Source organism: Apteryx mantelli, chromosome 27 (assembly GCF_036417845.1).
Source record: "Apteryx mantelli isolate bAptMan1 chromosome 27, bAptMan1.hap1, whole genome shotgun sequence".
Lineage (NCBI taxonomy): Eukaryota > Metazoa > Chordata > Aves > Apterygiformes > Apterygidae > Apteryx > Apteryx mantelli.
This window is the reverse complement of record NC_090004.1, coordinates 1,165,905-1,189,240: the sequence shown is the minus strand read 5'-3', so window position 1 is coordinate 1,189,240 and position 23,336 is coordinate 1,165,905. Positions and strand designations below refer to the sequence as shown.

The window sequence follows — 23,336 nt, the reverse complement described above, 5'->3', positions numbered from 1 at the left end:
AAGCAAGGAGACCAGGAGTGTAAGGAAGAAAGCGCTTCCCTGCACATCACTGGAGCCTGACTTTGCTCCAGTAAGGGCAGCGGTTGGCAATGGCAGGATGACCTGGGCCTCATTCACAGGCGACCATTGCCCTGGGACACTTGTCCCCAGAGTGGCTTTGGGCAGCAGGGAGCTGGTTACTTATCCAATAGCTCAGGCGATTCTCACGCTGCTCCTGCTGGGAGTGCAGTGAGCAACCGCAGCTTGCAGTAGATGCTGAAAGCAGCAATGATGCTGCTTTCTGCCCTACAGAAACACACATCCCAAAGAGATTGCGCCGCTCTGAGTATCTGAGTGGACCTACCACCCCTTGATGGACACCAGGAAAGGAGCTCTCCAAGAGGCAGAGGAACAGGGAGGCACTTGGGCTTTGCAAACAGTCCACCAGGGAGAGCCCAAGGCAGCTCGTGGTATAATTCAATATAAAACTGCCATTTTTTTTGCCCTGCACCAATCTTACTTCTCAGTAAACTGTTGGCTTAGGCCAGCTTCACCTAACTGGCAGAAATCTAGTACCTATGACTTCCTTTTTGCTGGCACAGCAGAGGCAGATCAGACACTGCCCCAGGAGTACACATTAAACATTCATCTTAGACTGAGGGAAGAGGTTTTTTGCCCACCATCACACTCCAAGATGACCCACCCTAAGCTCCTTCCCAGTGGTTTTCTCCACTGGACTACAAACATGGAGACAAATAAACAAAGGTTACAAATACCCTCCCTTCTTGCACATCCTTGACTAATAGGTTTCCCCAGGGCTGGGATGCTGAAGCCCAGTAATTTCAGCAGGACTTCAGAAACACATGTCTAAAAACCACTGCAAACATAGCTAATTAGCATCTTCTACCTTATACTGGATTAACTAAAAATGAGACAACAGTATCCTTAGTTCTTTTTCTCCCTCTGAAATATGGAAGTAATATAGCAAGCTCTTGGCTACTTATTTATTTTTATCACAAATAAGCATTTCATGACAAAATCAGTTACAGTTTTGGCCAAAATAAAGACATTTCATGAGAAAGAAAACAAAGATGTGCTACAGATTACAAACGATCTCACACTGCTAAAGAACCAGCCATTTTATGGCCGGTGTTCCGTTCAGTACAGAGAGCATCTCAACTTGGTCAATAATTTTTGCAAAACTATTATAATTGGCACATACAAAGAATGCTTAAAGCTTCCCTGGCTAAAAGCATCTTTACAATGTATACTTAAAATAATTAAGAAATAAAGCAGGAGGGACTGTGAAAAGACCACTTAAGACAAGACAGGATAGCGTTTAATGAAGTTTGGCATCAGATAATGTGGGAGTTAGTACTCAACAAGTCTTGAGACTTTCTCCAAACTTTAATGAACTGAAGAGTTCTGAACACATGACACGTCAGACAATCGAGAAATTTTCTTTCTTTCTTCTAAATTACCAAAGACCAAAAATCGTGTTGCTTACGCTGCAGCAAAAGGCAGGAAAAAAAAAAAAAGTAACAAGAGTGCATTTTCTACCCCAGGACTGCAAAGCTGAGCAAGTCATCGTAGGACAGCACACATCTACAAACTAAACCAAGTAACACTGTAGGCAAATTGCTAGGCCCCTTTATCAGGAAATAGCACTTTTGTATTGCATTCAGAGTGCGGGAACACACACGCGTTTCCGCACTGTAAAAAAGGCAAAGGAAGGCTCCACTTCAAATTAAAGAAAAAGCACCATGAACTGTTCAGTCCAAGGTAAATTACAATGGGAGCTTTTAAAGGCAGCATTTGAAAGTAGTTCACTTTATTTTTCTGTACCTCCCCCTTGATGCAAGGAGTTGAAATTTCCCAGCCTAAGAAGCAGCACCAGCAAACACTGGCATATAAAGGGCTAACAGTTAGTTACGCCTCATTTCAGGCAATGATGGAGTTTCCTGACAGTTTTGCTTTTTTCACATGATCTAAGCTAATTGCATCCCTGCAGAGTGACATATCACAGTTAGAGTTGATCAGGTTCAAGATTAACTCTTCTATCCCAGGAATAAGATTTTCCTGGTTAAAAGTTCATTGCCGGCAATGAATGCACCAAGACCACCAGTGCCAAACACTTTTAAATATTATTGAAAAAAAAACAAAACCAACCCTCCCCTCCCCAAATAAAGACTGCATAAAGCTTAACAGGACCATCCTCTGCAGCACAGCACAGCTCAAGAACTGAATGAAGACAGTCCCCAAATCCAGTATCATCCAAACAATTTTACCAGTAAGTAATAAGGGCTGCTCAGGGAGCAGAGAAGCTGGAGAAAGCAACTCAAACGCCGGAGTGTCCAAGACATAAACGTATGCTACCATTACCATGCATCAGGAAGGAAGTGTGCAACTGGAGTCTTCCCAACACATAAACACATTAAATCTCATACCCAAATTTGCTTTTTTATCTCCAAGATGGTGCTAATTGAAGAAAGTCTAGAAATGCATGTGCTGTGATAAGCTCTCCTCCAGAAATAATCAGAATTCATATAGGAAATAAACAAAAGACAGAAGAATTGAGGAAATAAAGGGACAGGATTTCATAACAAAATTATAAAACCATAACTTAAGAAAGCCCAAAGCTGACAGTGTTCAAGCTATTGCTGTAAGAATGCCTGGAAAATCTAACGAAGGCTCTTCTCTTCCAGTGAAGATCCATCTGGAGAAAGAGAGAACGAAAAGGAGCAGGAATTACTGATAGTCAAGAGCAAGACTGGAATCACATAGCACACTGAAGTCTCTGAGTCTTATATACATCATCCCAGATGAACATAATGTTTGGAACCTGACAAGACTCCTCTTCCCTGGATAAGAGACATCTATTAGTTTATAGGGACATTGTGGCAATTTTAAGAGTAACATAATACATCCCCAAGGAAAGCATGCTCATTCTAGAAGCCAGCATTAAAATAAAATTTAGGAAGTGAGCACTGCAGAGCTGAGGAATGAACTTCATACCTTTCCTAGCCCTGGATGATTAGCATTGCCTGTACCAAAAGGAAAATCCTGATTTTTCTGCAGTTCTTAGCAGTGAGTTGAGCTGAGACTTGTACCAGTACCCCAGTCAACCAGACAGGAGAGGCAGCACACCTGCCAATAGGACTTTTCCCTATGACTTCTTCATTTTGGGGATTGCCTGCAGGCACAGCAGCCATCAGGATCAATGCAGCACCCGCTACTTGTCATGTCAGGGAGGCATTCTAGACATTGCCAGTGAGCCCAAGTTTCAGGGTATGTTCAGGAGGAGGAAGTTTTACAGAGAGGGGTTCGTCAGCTTTTAGTTTGCTACTGTACCACGTCTGAAACAAAGCAACACCCGGTGAGCCCAACTATGTTCAGCCTGGCAAATGAAGGCCTACTCCCATGACCAAGGATGGGTAAGTATTTCTGTGCTGATGTCTTCAGGTATGGTGATGTACAGAAGTCTAGATTTGGGCTAACCCTCAGTTTCACTCTGCAGTTCATATAACAGTCACTTGAAAGAAGGAAAGGCAAGCGGAAGGAAGAGTTGGCTCTCCTACCCATTGGCATTCAACAATAAAATCTTGCTCTCTCTGGACATGCATGTGCACAAATAGTGCTTAACTTATCAGAAAACACTACACAAAAACACACAGCCAGAGCAGTGGGAAAAAGTGTTACGTCCAAGGACACCTCTTCCATGAAGGGAGAACTCAAAATCACCAGCAAAAAAATTGCAGTTAAAGTTGAATACTAGGGTCTAGCACCTCTGCTCCAAGACTGGACTGTATATGCCCAGTTTTTACAGCCACATAACATCTGCAGTCCCTACTGCAATTCAGAGCTCAGACCCACTAGTTTGACACAGAGGCTTGCTGTCTCAAGAGATGGGGGAAAAAAGGACTATTTCAACAATATTCTTGGACAAAGCTGAGATTGTTCCCAGAATACTAAATGTTCTAAGTACAACAACCCCTTGCTCAGCTTTGCCTCCAGTTTCAAGAATGTGTGGTATATTTGTATTTTGTTTCTTTATTTGAAGTCAGTCCCAAACTCCCACATATATTTTTATACTTTATGTGTCAATTTGCGAAGGAAATACCCACCCACAGCTGTTACACAGACATGAGGTATTATGCATCCCTTGACACAGCTGGACCACCTGTGTGAGCACCAGGACTTTTCATGGTGTGCCAGCTTTCTACCAACTGTTTTGAAACATTCAGGTGTTAGGAGGAAAGACTGGGCAAGGAATTTTTCCATAAGGAAATAGGTTGAGGTCATTAAAAGTTACCAGGAATCAGTCATGATTTACTGATGGAAACTTCAGTTCTGTTATCTCCGAGTCGGGTGAGCTGCTGCCACTTCTATCACTGTAGGTGTCCCTGCAGAATTCAGAAAGCTTTTGTTTTATGGAGCACAAGTGCTTTATAGACCTATCTTTGCATCAGGAATTAGTGGGCTCTGGTAGTAACCACTGCTGGTTGAGGTTCTGGATGACATTGCTGTCTTTCTTTAGAGGCTACCAAGTACTTAAGAAATTCCTAGAAAAGTCAACATATGTTTTCACCAAACATCAGGGAGCTTGGAACCAGCCCTTGAACACAATCTCTGTAACCATCTTAAGGATTTCTGGAGGAAATACCTAGTAAGAGAATACAGAAACGCAAAGCATGCAAAACTCCTCTAGCTGCCTCTTTGGAAATGGGGCTCAGTCACAGTTACTTTTAAGGTTTGTGCATTTAAATTAATATATGTATAATAGGTACTTTATAAAGGCAAAGTTAATCCAAATGAAATTCAATAAATAGGAAATAGGTGACTGGTTAACCATCCACAAGCCATTCTTTTCAGCTTCCCAGTAACAGCTGATTGCCAGTAAACATCTCTCTCAGAATCACAGAATAATTCAGATTGGAAGAGACCTCAGGACACCCACAAAGCAGGTTCAGATGTCAGATGAGACCTGGCTGCTCAGGGTTTTATCTGGTCCCATTTTAAAAACCTCCAAGGACAGAGATGCACAGCCTCTCTAGGCAACATGCTCCAAAGCTTGACTGACCTAATGGTGAAAAAGATTTTCCTTATATCCAGTCAGCATCTCTCTTATTTCAATTTATGCCCATTATGTCTCACCCTCCTGCCATGCACTTCTATAAAGAGCCTGTCTTCACCTTCTTTATAACCTGCTTGTAAGTACCGGTAGGCTGCTATTAGCTCCCTCCCACTCCCCACCAAAGCCTTCCCTTCTCCCGGCTGAACAAGCCCAACTGCCTCAGCCTCCCCTCACAGGGCAAGTGCTCCAACCCCCTGACTTTCTTGGTGCTTCACTGAACTCCCTCCAATTTACTGATGTCTGGCTTGTATTGAAGAGCCCTAAATTGGACACAGTATTCTAGATGTGGTCTAACAAATGCCAATGACAAGTAGAGAGAGAGAATCACTTCCTGCAAGTGATTATCAACAACAGCTGTGTTCCTGTCCATATAGCCCAAGATGCTGCTGGCCTCCTTTGTTGCCAGGGCATATTGCTGGTTCACGTTCAGCTTGCTGAACATGCTCCAAGGGCCTTTTCAGCAGAGCTCGTCCCTAGCTGCCCAGACTCCAGGCTGCGTTATTGCAAGGGGCTCTTCCTTCCCCGGTGCAGGACTTTGCATTTTTCCTTGTTAAATTTCATAAAGTTCCTGTCAGCCCATTTCTTCAGCCGAAGTCTCTCTGAATGGTGGCTCTATCCTCAAATGTATTGACTGCTCCTCCCAATTTGGTGTCATCTACAAACCTTATGGGAGTGCAATGATGAGACTTACCCAAAAACCTAATGAGAGTTACAGTGGCATAGGAATAAATGGAAGTACAGGCTGGCCTATAACTGCCATACATATTTTTAGATTATATGCTAAACATGAAACATTTTGTTATCACAATGGCAAAAGACTCCCACAGCAGATTATACTAACCTAGAATGCTACAGTAGGGAGAAAAATTAAACTCCTCTGCTACGAGAAGCTATTCTGAACTCCAAGTGCAAAAGCAGGAAGTTAAAATATCCCTCAACCCTTAGAGCATTGAAATGAGGCATCTCCACACAGAAACGCTTTTCAGAGCTTATCAGTCAGAGCACAACTGCCAGCCACTCTCCAGACATTGACATGGGAACTCCCATGGTGCAGCAGCATTGTAGCTCAATGCAGAAATGCCAACGCTTTCCTTTTTGCATTGCTTTAGTTTCTATTTCTCTTTTATATGGTTTAGTTTCTTTTTTGTTCAGTGCATTTTAGTGTTCCTGCTACAAACGCAAACTCTCTGCATTGTCCTTGATAAGGAGGAGAGAGCATCACCACCAAAGGGGTATTTATTTGTTGCATATTCCCATGTCTACTGAGCAGAACTGAGGGACATTAAAGAGCAGCAGAAGGAAGTAAATACATGGTTAAATCTGTCCAAAACATTAGTCGCTTTGCAAACTGAGCCAACAGAAAGCTTGAGTCAGCAGAAAAAAAATGAAGCCACAACAACCAGGGCACATTCTTTAAAGCAACAAGTTTCTGAAAGATCAACCTGTACCTAGGACTTGTACAAGGAACATGAGGAAAATACCGTGAGGTCTCCAGTCATCTAAAAGAGCAAGCCCAGCTGCAGTTTCCGCAAACACCTCCAATTCCCAGTGGGACACTGCAAAGACTTAGTCTCCCTGAAGTCAAGACCTTACCACGGTGCAGTGCAGCTCTATGGCATTACAGTCAATATTAAAATGCAAGACAGTAGGTTTCAACAAAAGAAGTGCTGCAAGCACACACTAGTTTCTTATGAGTCCAGCAAAGCCCCACTCTGTGCCAAGAAGATTCTCTAGTTTACATTATAGGAAGAAGCACCACCCTGTGACAGGTCAGACTGGTGTCCTCATTCAACCTACCTGGGTGAGAGCCTGCAGCCCTTTTGTAGATAATGCATGAGCCTTCCAGCAGATGCCAAGAGGAGGCCGAAGTATGGTGGAGATGGCTTAATTGGTCTAGAGAGGAATTCAGGGTGATACTGTACACCAACAAAGAATGGATGTTCTAAAGGGAAAAACAGAACACACAAACACTTCATGTCAAGTTTCTCCTTAAGTCTGTCCTTGCTTGCAAGACCCTTCTGACAGCCTCCTAAACGCCAGTTCACTGTAGTTATGTTCAGTGTGGCTGAACTGCCCACTTACTCCTGCAGTTGAAAGCACTGATCAAGTTTAAACCTTGGTGATGAGAAGGAGTTGTCATTCATATTCTGTCTCTTGTTTCTAAATGGACAGGCCCATGGGATTTTTTTTAGTTTAATTCAGGATGTCATTCAATGGATGGAATGGTTCTGGGAGAGAACCTGGACTGGTCCTTGCTTGATTAACCTTAGAATGGCTTCCCTTATAAATACCTACACTCACAATCCAACTGCCAAGTACTCACCATCCAGCTCAACCACTTCCATTCGCTCTCCCTCCTCATCCTGGCCTACAAATTTCAAACCTTGCTCTTCAAAACAGCTCTTCAATTCTGGATTGACCTAGAAGACCAGAAATGGGAAAACCCATCATCTCTTGTGCTTGCATTCCACAGAAAAGCCCAAAACTCAGAATAGCATTTTTACCTCAAATCTGTGTCTATGTCTCTCTTCCAAGAAATCATGATCCCCATATAGCTTCCCTACACCAAAAGAAAAGTTACTGTCTTAGAGCAAATACCAAGCACAGTTCACACAATGCCAAGTTTTAAAAAGTTAATATGACTAGCGTCCATCAGAATCTGCCATTTCTAGAGGGGACCAGATTGATTGATCTCCATTTCATTACCAGAACAAATCCACCAACACCTACTGTTCAAGGATGCTTTAACACATGCTCAGTTTCTAAGTATCACTTCCCCATACCCACCAAACAGGCACCTTATTCCCAGGAATCACTTTCAACAGAGGTAAGAAATGCCATACTCATGATCGAATTCTTTGTTTGGAAGAGTGTTCTTCTCTTGCCAAGCCTCATGGTCCCACCCATTTGCCCAGGATTATGTTCTGGCATGTCTATGACCTGGGAAAAGCATTCAGAAAGGGAGGTGTAACTGAAAAAGGAATAACAGTCTCAGGCAGACTCTGAAACATTAACAGGGGGGAAAAAAAAATAGTCAAAATCCAGACAGAAAACAAGTAAATCAACCCCAGGAACACTGTCTGGACAAGGCAAACCAACAGAACTAGATTAGCAGTTGAGGCTTATTTTAATAAAAGCTGTACAGAACATACAGAAGGCTTGCAGGTATTTGGGAAGCTTTAGCATAAGAAATGGTCTGAGTCAAAGCCTACACAGAGATCCCACTGTACTAACAATGTACCATTTATTAAACTAAACGTTTAAAAAAACCAAACAACTTCAAAGAAACAAAACGTCAAAATCAGAGTCACTTAAATACGATAAATAACTTCATAAGCTTGTTCTTGTCCTTTCGGAGTAGCATTTTAATTTATAGCTGAAGCCAGCCAGTATGATGGGACACTGGCCAAGGCATATACAGCCTGCAGTCTGAGAACTGTAGGTATAAAAATCTGGCCACATACAAATTTTTCAAAGAATTCATGTCTGTCTATGTTGATTTCTGAGTTTATAATTAAACACTGTTATGCGCTGGAATTTAGATATCACCAAATCTTTACTGTATACTCTGTGAACCTTTTACGTCTTAGAAAAACCTCTGGTTTTATGAAAAAGCGTAATTAAAAAAAAGTGTTTTAGCTAATGTAAGCACAACAGTCTTTTAAGACGCAGCAACTGCCATAGTGCTAATTAAACAAAGACATTTTCTCTTCAGATTAATAAGTGATGAAAGACAGATTTAAAACCCACGAAACATGCTAATCCAAGCTCATCTCTATACCAGCAGGTACACAGAGAGAAGTCTAGCAAAGTAAGGATATTACAAGCAAGTCGCCATATATACTCACCACTGGATGTGTAGTTTTGGGGTCAAATTCTGTCGAGTTAGCATCTGCAATGTTACATTCATAGATTAGAAACACAAAGTCCCTCGCAATCTGATGTGTATAGGGCACCTCCCCAGACACAGCTGTGTCTCATACCCACACTTCTGGCAAGCAGCAGCCTTAACTTTGCTGAGCCATTCGCTGGCGCAGAGCTGTCAGACCCAGAGAGCAGGAACACAGGACTCTCTATCAGCAGTGTTTGATGTGAATTTCTGAGGCTGCCCAGAGGTTGCAATATTGGGGAAACCAATGCTAGCGTAATCGGTGATAACAGCAAAGTTCATGGAGAACCAGTGAGGGAGTGCACATACAACAGCTTACAGGATTTTAAACAAAGCTACGGAGGGAGAAGGGAAGAGAAGTACTCTGAGACATTTTCCCTCACCTTCACTACATTTTCCCTCATTTTCACTACTAATGAGATTCAAAACCAGGTCGAGAGACTAAATTTAGAAGACTGTAAAGGGAGCTTTGAAAACAGAAACCTAGTCAATTCAGGCAGTGGAGCCCAGAAAGCAATTCAGCATTCTGGAGCATGTGCAAACACCTGGTCAGCTGAATTGCTTTTTGATCTTCACTCCTGCTGGCTATAATGGCACCATATGCTGTCCAACACACATGGGCATTTTACATGTGAATTTTACCAGTTTAAAAAAATTAAATCTCCCTACCCATCAAAAATAAAAAATTACATATATCATCCAATCAATTAAAAAATTACGTAGACCCACAAAGGTTTTTGTGCAATTACCTTGCCAACCAAGAACACTGCGTGCAAATTCCACAACTGCTAACTGCATTCCCAAACAAACCCCTGCAGAAGGAAAGGCAGAACAAAGATCAGGTCAGGACAAGGACCACAGTGCCTGTACTACAAGCACACATACCTTCACAGAACAGTCCTGATGCAGAGGAAATCTTGTGGTGAGGGCTTTGACTGGGACTTGGATTTAGGGGACTGTTCACTCTGTGCCAGGTAGTTCTGACAAGTTTTACCTCCATGTCTCACTTCCACACCCAGTCTGCTCACCAGACATTTCCAGTCTCCCACTGTGTCCATTTGGTTTACATGCTGTCACACATTTCTTTGCTTCTAAGGAGCCAAGATCACCACAGCCTCCTCTGAAACTCCCTGTGAGACTCCTATCCCCCTATTGTAGAGATTCTTTGTTATCACATCCCAGTCAACACTGACCATTTCAGAGCTAACTAAAGATGATGGCTTTATTACCCAATTAAGCTGAGCATAGATCATTGCTTTCTTCAGCCAATTATCTTCAAAACTATACATTTTAGATCCTAATGAAAGTCAGTAGAGCTCTTGCTGCAGACCAGTTAGGCTATTATTCAAAATTCTTCTTTTTTTTTATTATTTTTTCTTATGGATGAAACATGTTTCTCACCTAAGAAGGGTTTCTTCTGTTTTCTTGCCCAGGAAATAGCTTGAATTTTGCCTTCCGTTCCTCGAACACCAAATCCACCAGGAACCAGAACTCCACTGCATAAGGATGAAAAGAATGCATTCACATGGGCCCCACCAGCATATCACCCTCTAACCATGTATCACATCCCTTCTATAAAACCTTGGATTTACAGGCCTCAGTGATTCACTACTGAAAAGAGCCTTAAAGTGCCCTAAGTGGCAAGACCTTTCTGCAGCGCAGTTTCTATATGACCTCACGTAAGCTGCCACATAAAAATCCACAGAATTTTCAGGAAAACATTTTACAAGTACACATTTAATCTTCCCAAGAAAGCAGGCTGTAATAGAATGGTTCGCACTGCATGACTCACATCCTCTGCACCAAACATCTATTAGCAAACATATCACCCAGCCTGGCACATGCTGAGGAAGCCACTGCCTGGAGTGGCATGTTGTCCTAACCACAGGCACAAGGATGCTAAATTCTGCAGGGCGTTCTTTGTTCTACTACTGTCACGCAAAGCCTGCTTCCTTTAGATCTAAAAAACCCCACTGATTCTCATTTTCTGGTCAAACTCCTGTCCCTTCTCTGCATCCTAACTTTTTCCCTGCCTCACACTTCCTTTCTGAAAAACTTATGCTGCACTGACAACTTCCTTTTCTTCCTTTTGGCTTTATCAGGCTTTGCCAGTACCTATCCTTTTCCCTTATTTCCTCTCACTCTCTGTTTCTCCACTAAGCCTGTGCATATCCTCATGTACATAATCATTTCCCCTACTGCTGCCTTTCACAACCTCCCCCACTTATTTGATACTTCTCCTAAATTTTACAGCTTATCCTAAATTTTACTGTGAGGTCTCCGGGGCAGCATCAGAATGTGTTGGTACAGTGCCTAACAGAGAGGTCTCTGGCAAGGCTCATAACAATCAGAGTTAGCAAGTCTATCAGACATTGTTGGAGGAAATAGCTAGATTATAAGAGTCTTACTCAGCACCACACAGCTTCTGCCATGCTTCATGGTATCGGACAGGTTCTTCCTGTAGAGTAGCGGGCTCCAAGTCAGCAGAATCAATATACTGGGAAGAAATTAAAAAAAAAAAAAAAAAAAAAAAAAAGGCTGATGAGATACTGCCACAAGCGTGCAAATACTGAGTTCTCCATAGTTCTTATTAAATTAAGATATCATAATTCCTCCTGGATAGTTCTGGACTGTTTCCTACTAGATATTTGCTTTTATGTTTTCTTCTAGTCTGATTTCCTGTATGCTAGTCAACAAAACTGCTTTCTCACATACACTCTACTGATGCATAAATATATGCCATGTTTTTCAGTATCTTCCCCTCTCTGGACCTCTGCTGTGACATACATGAAGCTGAAGTCCTCATGACCCAGCTTCATTAAATGCAAAGTCTTAATGGAGCACAATGAACATGACAGGAACATACAGCAATGCAGACAGAAACAATCACACAACAAGAAATAACTGAATCACAATCTCATCAAACATACATCAAAGAATCTTCAAGAGGGACTGAAGAACAAATAGGATATTGTGAAACACAGGCTGTTTTAATTAAAGAATGCTATGATCAATGTTACGCATAAAGAAAACCACAGATTTTCAAGTTTCTCATCTCCAGTATCTCTGAACTTCTGGATGTTTCGCCAGTCTGTTAACCTTTTAAACAATTGTTTTTTCTTTTTTTTTTAAGCTTAGAATTCTGCTAAGTAGTTCTTTAACCTGACATAAGATCTTCACACACAGGACATGAAGAATCCATTCCCCTTCTAAACCATACAAATACAGTTTTGTCAGGAACTATCCATAGAAACATTCACATACCCTTGACCAAAGTCTAATAAAATCAGCAAAAGAGAAAAGAAGAAAAAAAAATAAGGCAGGTTGAAAGGTAACTTAGACTTAAAACCATGCTGTTATAAATCAAACACCTATTTCCATGACTCACTGGCATCATGAATCTGCTTGGCATTTGAAAAAGTGCATTTAAATGAAAGTAAAGTTTCAGGCAAGAGATATGTCTTTTACCTCTTCAGAACATCTAGCTATGACCAAGACCCTTAAAAGCATCTGCAGCCAGCCAGCATTAAAACCATAATCAAGTATGAGGTAGAAGCATCATAAAATCTGACAGTACCACAAAATTAACAGCAACAACTGTAGAAAAGGATCACTTTCAACAACTATCAGAAATTAAAGCAGCAGTGCCCTCTTCAAATATATCCACTGCTGTATCACAGTTCAACACGTAACACTGAGCACTGAAGAGCTCTGATCAATTCTATAGACACCTTGTACATCTTACCAGATGAAAGGCTGGTTTGCTTTCAAACTGTTTTATGCCTGACAACAGACATTTTCATGCTGTAAACCAAGGACAATTTTAAAGTTCAATGGCTGAATCAACTCTCTCTTACTGCCTATGGATTTGTGATCAACTTATTTAAGATGGATAGCACTGTAGGCGGAAAAAGTGGAAAAAAAACACCCATATATATATACATAAATATACACACACCTTGATGTCAAGTTTGTGGTTGATAGCCAGTGCAGAATGTTCTAGCGCTTTAATGACAGATGCGTAGGAATCCGAAAACTTGGTGTATTTGCCAACAAGCGCAATGGAACATGTTTCAAGGAGACGGTCATACCTAAACAAAAACAAAACATGGGTTATTTCATCATTAACAGGAAATGGTGGTAAGAATCGCTTAAAATCTATTCAGACTTTCAAGTAGTATAAACATCTGGGCTCTTGAAAGCCTGTCCGACTAGAGACACAACTACTTTGGAAGAGCTGACCTATTATAACAATTATGACTTAAACACATGAACAGGAATGGAAGAAATAAAAAATCAAAGATGGAGAAAAAAAGCTGCAGAAAGTTACATATAAATTAACTTGTCCCTCACTACACTGAAAAACAATTTTGAATAGATCCAAAAACAGTCTTCAAGAAGCTGTATTAGATCCAAAGTCAGCAGAAAACTATTGAGAGAGAGGATCAAATCACAACTCTGCATATGTTTATACTGAACAGCCGCTTCCCACACTGCTGACTGAGTTCACTTTAGCAGCTAGAAATATAGAAAGGACTTCTGGATTCCTACAGTTGTACTGCCTACATATACGAATCTTCAGCATCTAGCAGCATAGGATTTGTGCAGCATTCTTGTTTACAACTGTGTTTGAAGTTTGTTTCAGAGTTGCTGGGTACATACAAAGAAGCCATTTACTGAGGGCATTTATTGAGATTCTCTAGAGTTGTGGCCTGAATCGGTGCTACTGCATATAAATAAAGGGTAGCACCTTGGTCTAGAAAATGAATTTCTTATAAGGAAGAATATATTTAAGGCTTCAGAAAGGGCAGGGATGCTGATTAAAAAGACTCAACTCACTATTTCTCCAGGAACAAGCAGCCTTTTCCCCAAAAGAGGAGAGCACTGTGTCCTAAGAGTCTCGAACAGAACAGTTACAAAACAGTTGTTTCACTTGCCTGAAAGCATACTCAAAAAGTACATTTTTATTAATACTCCTAATGACCCCTAAGTAGGCCTATAAAGGGATTTCAACACATCATCATAACACAGGTTTTTCCGTATAAAAAGAGGGGACAGAGCTGTCCATCTTTTAGTTATTTCAAACTCGTATTGACGTAGACAGTACACTACCAATACATAACAAGGAACGTAATAAAATGTCTAACAGGATTCTTATGCTGATGACTTTTTTTTTTTCCAAACAGTTAAACATCTAGGAAGCAAATGGATTTTGTAGTAAAAAACAACAAAGAAAAAAATAGAGTGTATAAGAGCACTGGAAGAACATGAAGTAACACTGGTCTCCCAATAATCAATGACTGAGTAGAGAAACTAATCTGGAGTTTTAACTCAAATTACACCCTGTCGTGAAGCTCACCTGTCAGCCATTTCCTTCCACTTCATGAGCATCCTCCTGGGCTGCCTCTCAATGGGAAGGTCGAGCCTGTGTCTGAAGTAGTCAACAACTCCCTGCTCCTCTAACAACAGAGGAACCCGGTATATAGAAGAGACATCATGAACACAGATGACCTGTTTGTAAAATATTAATGTCATTAAAATAGATCTAAGTGCCTATGCAATTATTTTTAGACAGATATTCAGACACCTTCTATCTCTAGAGGACAACCATACGGCCACTTTCCATACTTCCTCCAGGAAATAACATCTGTTTAATTATCTGAATAGCTTAACATTAGTTTCTATATACTTGAAAAGGTCATCCATTACTACTTCCCAAGCTGTACGATTTCCCAGAGGTCACTACTGCTCCCTGGAACTCCTTGGGAAGGGCTAATGACAGGTTGATACAGCAATAAGAAAGTCAGCTGCTATGCAAGTGCACAGCCAAGTTCACAGAACACTTCACAGAAACGTCTCTCATGATATGTTCTTCTTGGTAACCCTAATTGCAATCACAATTAAACTGGCCACAAGCCTAGTCACACCTGCTCTTTGTCTCTCCTCCTGAACAGACATCATCAGCTTTCGTGAATGAAGGCCTTCATACTTCTAGAATTACACCTCCAGTGTAACAGGGTCCTTTACCCACCATTCTTGCTCTGTCTTGGCCAGGGCTCCCAGTTTGATTACAGTCCAAAGAAATGCATGATCTCAATTCAGCAATTAATTTTCCAGGTTGTCATTCATCAAACTTAGGTTTAAACATATAATTTTAGTGTAAATAATTCTTAAGCCAATGAGGAATATTTACTTCAACAGTTCTAGTTCACTGAAATGGACTTCAGCGGAAAAGGAAAGATGTCTCTGGACAACTGTCACATGTTCATCAAGAATTCAACTGTACTTTAAGGATCAAAAATATACTGGCACAACTGTTTTTAGAACCTCATTTCTCCTGACTCAAATGAAAGCAGAATTCAACTCTCCACCACTAAAACCCCCTAAAATGCAAATTTTCCTACGTCATTGTCAATAGCATTTAATTCTCAATTCAAGTACAACAACAGTTAGAGAAATAACTATGTAAAATCATATTAAACTTCCTGGAAAGTGACCGACTATAGCCAATTTACTTACAACTGCTGGCCAACAGCAGGTAGTATAGGTGGATATTGTGCTGCTGACATATCAATATAATTGCTAACTAGTTCCATATACTACATTCAGAATTACGAGACCCAGTTTGATCTTATTTTATGGGAAATTAATAAAAATGAATAACCAGAGCCTAGAATTGTGATGTGGTATTTCATATTTCACAGAAAGACATAATTTTACAAGCTATAGCTGGACTTCAAAGGCTTAATTCAGTCTATACTATACAGGTTACTCTTGGTATAAAAAGAATGACACTAACATGGAATTTTTGTACATCACGTAACATTCAAGGAAAACAATACTCCTCTTAAATAGCATTTAAACTTTCCTGTGCAATTTCTTCTTGGGCAATCTTGGGCAGAAGAATAATATTGTGAGAGAAGCAGTGTACAAAATACATTCACATATCCTTTTAACCAATTCTGGGCAAATACTCTTTGGACTCTAAATACTGAAAATAATCTCATTCTTCTGTATTCACAGAAGGAATTTGGAAAGATAAGCAAGGTCAAAATCAGCTACTGGGAAAATATTTTGGTTTCCATAATTTCTCTAAGCCTCTTAGAGTATGTCTACCTATTCAGAGAAACTGGATGCTGGCATAAAAAGGAGTCTTTCTATAATGGTTACATATTTAAGGAATGAAGTAAGACAAACAGGCAAATGAATTATGCAGTTAACAAAAGACAGAGTTAGAACACAAAAACATTAGGCTTCAGATAAAACTCCACTCTCAGCATTTCACAAAGAGCTAGAATATTTATTGTAAGGAAGTGGGTAGACAGCAATCTTTACCTGTTCTGGTTCAACATGACAGAACATGGAAATCTTTTCTTTTACTGAGGTATCCAAAGGAGTGGAGCACCTGCAAACAATCTAACAGAACAACAACATCAAGGCTGTGAAGTGGAACAGAAGTACTTCAGACATACATAACAGACCTCTAAAATAAGCTGTCTTTATGCAAAGTCTCCATGACTCGGGGAAAAAAAAACAGTTACATTTATTTGTTTATTACCAATATGCAAGAGCCCTCAACCAAAGCGCTGTTCAGACTAGGAGGTTGTTGCAACATGCCAATACTGCATTTTCGAATTCAAAACCATGTAGTAAACCTTACCAGATCTGGCGAGAGACCAAGACCCCTGAGTTCACGAACACTGTTCTGGGTGGGTTTAGTCTTCTGCTCTCCTGTAGAGCTTGGCTAGACAGAAAAAAGCAGAATTTTTTATATTAACTTCTGATGACACGCAGCAAAGATTCACCAGGTTACTCTCCACCCTATTCATCATGTAAAGCTTTGACTCACTCTTTAGATGTTTCACATGAGCTTTAAATACCCCTGCATACCACCATTTTAATCTCAAGGACTGAAAGCAACAAGCAGAAACCAGCATTCAAGTCTGTACAGTAAACAGGCATGCATTATACTCAGAGTAGAAGAGATCAGAGATCCTAAGGTTTCTACCCACTGCTCCCTCCAAACACCTAATGTTTTAAATTTCTAATTTTCTCTCCCTAAATCACCTGACCTGGACAGAACAGGAAGGAAACAGAGAGACAAGAAAAAAGATTGATCTCTACTCCAGTAACTCCATCGAGTTGCTGTGCCGAATCCAGTCCCAGGCCCAGGTGTACTCATGCTCTCTAGTACTACTAACATAACCAGGGAAGAAATTATTTTCAGCAGTAACTCCCGCAGTAGAGGTTTTGGGGAGGGGTTTGGGGGGCAAGGGAGTATTAAGACTTCAAATTATCTTCAAAAATAGGGCATTTAATAGAGATTTCCACAACCAAATGAGGTTATATCAGACATTATAGAGCATAAAACACTTTCACATGCTTTTAGTATTGACTGGCGTTCATCCCAAATAATTGGCACATAAGGGCATTTTACAATTCTTTTTGATCCCTAATAAATTGATTGTTATCACATCACAGCTTCATAATACCTATTGTTAGTTAAATTTATGAACCAAGGACAACTGCCATTCAGATTGCTATGGCTTACACAGTAGCCAGATTTGAGAGTCTATTAAACTGCTGTTAAAGATCAAAACAAACAGAAAAAATATCATATCCAAAAAACCCAAACCAGATTATGTTCCAAAACAGTGTTATGTTTTGAAATTACAAAATTAACCCAATTTATTTAATCAATTACAGACAACATAAATCTTGAAAAAAAGAACAGACTAACAGAAATATTCAAGATCTCTGCGAAGAGCTTAGAATATGAGCTTATTAACAAGTTCAAATGGCTGTAAAATCTGGCTATTATCACTGAATTTTATATTAGCTTTACAGAAGTGAAAGACTATATACAAATGAAGGGAAATGGAAAGTTTCAGCACTAGAAAGCAAATTAACTTCAAAAGCTAAGAGAAAATTGCATAAAGAGAAGAATAGCAGTTAAAGATGCAAAACTGTATTTGCTGCACTCCCAACGATCTATTACACAATAACATACTTTGAAAAGTTTGTCTTCTTCTTGCAAACCCTTTTTAACACATAACTATTATATATTCTATATATTCTATATATATTCTCTATATTTTATATATTCTCTATTTCTTCCAGAAGCTTCTACATACAGAAATACAAATACAATTGTGTCTTTAGATATTTCTGATATGAAAACAATTTAGGTCCTCACCTGGGGAACTAGACTGACATGAATATTACAAAAATTCTCTCTTTTGGCTTTGAACTGGAACTGGCGGAAAGCTTCAATGAAAGGCATGCTCTCAATATCACCTACTGTTCCACCAAGCTAAAAAAGACAAAGACATTTAGAATTAAACTTAATACCAAAACTTCCTATACTAAATAAGTATACTAAAACATGCAAAAACATACGTAAAAGGACACTAAAACGTCTCCCCAGCACATCCCTCTGTTTCCCTAAAGGAGCATCAATACCAATATGAAAAGCACCACAATTTGCCAGTTGTATGCAGAACTTCCACGGTCTCCATTCTACCCCAGCTACTATTTTATCTTTATGATTTTCCTGAAATCAAAAAGCCACAAGAAAAACAGCTTCTCATATGGGCAGCACTTCTTTAGGGACAGATAATAAACAGCCATTAACTTTGCCTCTATTCTCTCCAGAGAAAAGACCTAGGTACTGAAATGCTGGTGAACTACTATCACAAATCCTCAAAATTATCATTTATGAACATTAGGTGGCACTGAGAGGCAAAGTTTCTGCTAGTTTAAGTAACTAGAGAACCTTTGATTGTATTTTGGACACGTGCAGGAACAGAGACGCAGGCTTTCATTGGAGCACTGACAAGTTCGTGTATGTTTTACGAAAGTGCTTCAGGATCCAGGGTTACGAATCCTGGAACAGAAATGGAGGGAAGAGTTCCATGTCACCGTGACATGGGCACTCTGACAGTCTCCCAACTCAGCGGCACCAGCCCTTTGGCAGCAGGATGCCCCATTCAGTGCACAGGAAAGAGAATGGGATTTGCCACTGCTAAGCTGTGCAGTTCACTTTTACAGGTCTGCGTCTGAGCTAGGCACTCCAAGGCTCTCTTTACTGCCAAGGAGGAAAGGCAAATGCTTCCAGAGGGTGATTTACCTGACCCACCTCTCTCCACCAAGTAAGAAGAGGGCAGAGCACGATTAACTCAGACTTAGATGTATAGAGTCAGAGAAAATGAAATTCATTCTATCGGCTTAACTCAAATTACACTAGAAAATAAAGCATTTCAAAAATATAAGTGTCCAAGACCCCAGTCTTTCTATCTGTGGTTTCAGACACAAAGCATCTAAAAGACTACAGCAAATATGTCAGGCTAACAAGGGGGATTTTTAACTAGCTCAACAACATGCAAAGTTGAACATTACTGAAAAATATTTTTTATTAAGCAAAACCTGCCTACATTTCAGTTTACTCCACACAAGAAGCGAAACTATATTTTTAAGAGCTACAAACCTCAATCACACACACTTGGGGTTCAATGCCATCTTCATCTACAGGAATTCGTGCCTGCCTCATTACCCATTCTTGTATAGCATCTGTGATGTGGGGAACAACTGAAAAAGAATCCATGGCAAAGGTTAAAGCCACAACCCAAGCACCTTTCTCTCTTTAAATCATTATAAAGCAAATGATTGAAAATAACTAGGCAGTGCTTCCCAGATCACTTCAGTACTGACTTGGGTCTTTAAAGAAGAATGCATTTTTAAAGTGGTTATTCTTGGCTGTGATTTTCAAGAGATGGGCCTTGGCAGGAAATGTAATCCTACTTCAATTTAAACACATGTAAGCAATGTTTCCTTTAAGCTGGAAGATTCCAGTACAAACAGTTCCATGCACTAAGCAGAGAGAATTACTCTATTTTAAAACTGTCTATAAAAGTCTTTATCCAAACCAACCACGGAGAATGCCTAAAAAGGGAAGGGACTGACCTAATCCTCAAGGATCTTTTAGGTTTTCTAATGAAAAGACAGCATTATTTACATGAGTTATAAAAAGCAATAACCATCTTAACCAGCTAACAAATAATCCACAGAAGTATTAGTGAGAAGTCTGTTCACATTTAGTATTTGCTATGTTAGAAAGTTGGATCTAAAAACTTTCAACTTTTCAACTTTTGAAAGAAAAAGGAAAAACAGCCAACACCATAAGGACAGTGTAGATCAGACAAAAGACCTGAAATTAAGATGAAATACAAAAGCATCCAAGTCAGATAAAAATATGTAATATATTTCTAAGCATCAGAAATGAAGCTTCACATCACCTTGGACAGTTTTGCCAAGATAGTCTCCCTTCCTCTCCTTGTTGATGACATACTGATAAATTTTCCCAGTAGTCAGATTGTTGTCTTTGGTGAGTCGGATATCAAGAAAGCGCTCATAGTTACCAAGATCCAGGTCCACTTCCCCTCCATCATCTAGCACAAACACCTCTCCTGTAGCACACAGAAAAAGGTAAACACACATCGAGGGGACATGGTCCATACCAGCACCTTGGTTTTGCCTGCAACAGCTAGAAGAACTACGCATAAGGAAAGAGCTTCTTTGATTGCTAGAGCAAGTTTAGGAGTAGCTACTGAAACTAAAAGCCTTGCCTAACGAAGAGTACTGATATATTGAAAATTAAATCCCTGGGCACAGGCAGCAATGTCACAGATTGCAATGATTTAAGACCACAGTCAAAGCCCCCGAAAGCACATCTCTGCTATTCGGTGCCTGGTGGCATGATCATTCCCATCCATCACTCTGGGGATGCTGACAGGCTCAGCTTGCAGTATGATCACATCTGCAGGACCAGACACACGCACTTCTGCCAGGAAAAGGAGTTTGTTCCTTCCCAGGCAAGCACAGCCCCCAGCACCCACCTGGAAGACCTCGGTGAACAGCTCAAGGCCGGCTGAAAGCCCAGCCAGCCAGCCTTAGCCCTGCTGTCCCCACAGGGCCACTCACCATGCTCGTAGGGGGAGAAGGTGCCAGCATCGATGTTGATGTAGGGGTCGATCTTGATGGAGGTGACATGCAGCCCGCAGGATTTGAGAATGGTGCCGATGCTGCTGGCGATGATGCCCTTGCCGATGCCTGAGATCACCCCGCCCGTGACCAGGATGTACTTCATCTGCCTCGCTGCCTGCAACCAGCAGAGGCTCAGGGCTCCAGCCTGGGCCACCATCCCCAGGAAGGCAGCAAGAGCCCTGGTGCCTGAGGGAGCCCCCAGCCCTTCCTTCCTGCCTGTCAGCAAGCGTCATCCTGGCCTGGCAGGGAGGAAGCCCAGGCTATTCCCACCCCTCAGTGAGGGTCGCCTCCCCCCACCTGCCATTCCTGCCTGTCAGCAACAAACTCCCGTCCATTCCCACCTCTCAGCAGGGCTGGTTCCCCCTCCCCACCATTCCCACCTGTCAGGAGGGCTGTCTCCCCCCCACCCACACGCCATTCCTGCCTGGCAGAGGAGCTGGCTCCCCCCCCCCCAAAGCCATTCCCGCCTGGCAGAGGAGCTGGGTCCCCTCCCCACACCATTCCCGCCTGTCAGAAGGGCTGGCTCCCCCCCCCACGCCATTCCCGCCTGGCAGAGGGGCTGGCTCCCCCCCCCCCACGCCATTCCCGCCTGTCAGAAGGGCTGGCTCCCCCCCCCACGCCATTCCAGCCTGTCAGAAGGGCTGGCTCCCCCCCCCACGCCATTCCCGCCTGTCAGAAGGGCTGGCTCCCCCCCCCCACGCCATTCCCGCCTGTCAGAAGGGCTGGCTCCCCCCCCCACGCCATTCCCGCCTGTCAGAAGGGCTGGCTCCCCCCCCCCCACGCCATTCCCGCCTGTCAGAAGGGCTGGCTCCCCCCCACACGCCATTCCCGCCTGTCAGAAGGGCTGGCTCCCCCCCCCCACGCCATTCCCGCCTGTCGGAAGGGCTGGCTCCCCCCCCCCACGCCATTCCCGCCTGTCAGAAGGGCTGGCTCCCCCCCAAGCCATTCCCGCCTGACAGAGGCCTGCTCTCCCCCGCGAGGTTCCCGCCGAGGGGCGTGGCCTGCCCGCCCCGGCCCCGCCCTCCCGCCGGCCCGCCGAGCTGTCAGTGCCCACTACCCAGCCACCGGCCCCGCCATCTCCCCCTCCCCCCCCACCGCGGGGGTCCGCATGGTCCCGCCCGCTCTTCTCCCTCCACCCCCGCGCCTGCCCACATGGTCCCGTCCGCCCGCACCCTCCCACTCTCCCCCTCCCGCTCCGGCGCGCGCGGTCCCGTCCCCCCTTCTCCCCCCGCCCCTCACCTGTGCCCGCCGGGCCCCGTGGCGGCGCGAGGAGGGTGCGTGGCGGGCGGGCGGGGGGCGCGAGGGAGCGGCCGTGCGCGCGCGCGCACGGGGGGCAGCAGCAAGCCGGCTCGGCTGTGAAGCGCATGAGGCCGGCGCGCCGGGGAGCGCACGCGCCGAGGGAGGGCTGCGCCTGCGCAGTGGGCGGGAAGCGCTCTACGGTGCTTCACCGCTCGCGGGCGGGGCGAGGCTGCGCGCGCCCCTGTAACGGCGGCGCCGGTGCAGCCGCTCGCGCCCGTCAGGCGGCGGCCTGGGGGCATTGCGGGCGCCGCGGGCCGGGCGGTCTCGCCGGCCGAAGAGGGGGGCCGAGCGTTCGGAGCCGCGGCCTCCGTGGCGCTGCCCCGTCCTCCCGGCGCATCCCTCCCTCCGGCCCCGGAGCTCTGGGCTTGGGCCCTCCTTGGTGGGAGGAATCGGGTGCCCGCGGGTCTCTGCTGCCGGCTTGTCCCTGTCATCCCCTCCATGGGCAGGGGCTTGCGGGGCTGTCGCTGTCGGGCGAGGGGAAACAGCTGCGTGTGTTGCTTGCGGTCCTGCTGGGGATTTAGCCACAGTCTTGCAGTGACTGTTGAGGCCGATGCAAGAAGAAAGCAGAGAAACTGGGGAGGTTTAGTCCTTCCTGGAAGAGGAGGAATCTGCCTCCCTTCACACTGGATATTAACAGCTGTTCTTTGTTTGCTAGAGAAACAGAACTGAAAGGAGCTCATGAGGCTCAAAATATCAGACAAAGGTTTCTTTGCCTTTTTTTTCCCCCTCCCTACTAGCTGGCCAGTGGGATCCAGGCAGCTGATTTCTGTAGGAAGAGGAATAAGCCCAAGCAAATGCAGAGGAGGATAGAGGGGCAGCCTGCCCATGTTAGATTCAGAAGATGTTTTTGCCTTGGTCAGCATTTCGCCTTCAGCATGTTGTTAGACTGATGTATGGAATCTCAAACGAGGGGATTTCTCTTGGCTGTTGGACAGATCGATCCCTGTTGTTGTCAGGATACTGCTCCAGATGTTCCGCGCATGTTTTTCTCTT

At 43.1% G+C, this 23,336-nt stretch overlaps 1 protein-coding gene across 2 annotated transcripts; it reads right to left on the bottom strand.

Annotated features, from left to right (window-relative positions):
* Positions 1–961: 961 nt before the first annotated feature.
* On the bottom strand, positions 962–22,376 carry CTPS1 (CTP synthase 1). Of its 2 annotated transcripts, XM_067311469.1 has the most exons (19): positions 22,284–22,376; positions 20,982–21,159; positions 20,297–20,467; positions 19,489–19,589; positions 18,199–18,315; positions 16,663–16,746; positions 16,338–16,418; positions 14,362–14,513; positions 12,961–13,093; positions 11,411–11,499; positions 10,404–10,498; positions 9,752–9,814; positions 8,962–9,005; positions 7,957–8,053; positions 7,618–7,673; positions 7,437–7,533; positions 6,911–7,055; positions 4,292–4,382; positions 962–2,695 (listed from the first exon to the last, which is right to left on the bottom strand). In XM_067311469.1, exons 2-18 carry the CDS (start codon positions 21,145–21,147, stop codon positions 4,298–4,300), a joined length of 1,776 nt encoding a protein of 591 aa, XP_067167570.1. In that variant the 5' UTR covers positions 21,148–21,159; positions 22,284–22,376; the 3' UTR covers positions 962–2,695; positions 4,292–4,297. The 2 variants fall into 2 exon arrangements, with proteins under 2 accessions (XP_067167570.1, XP_013798432.2); XM_013942978.2 differs by lacking the exon at positions 22,284–22,376 and having other exon boundaries at positions 20,982–21,368.
* Between the last annotated feature and the right edge of the window lie 960 nt (positions 22,377–23,336).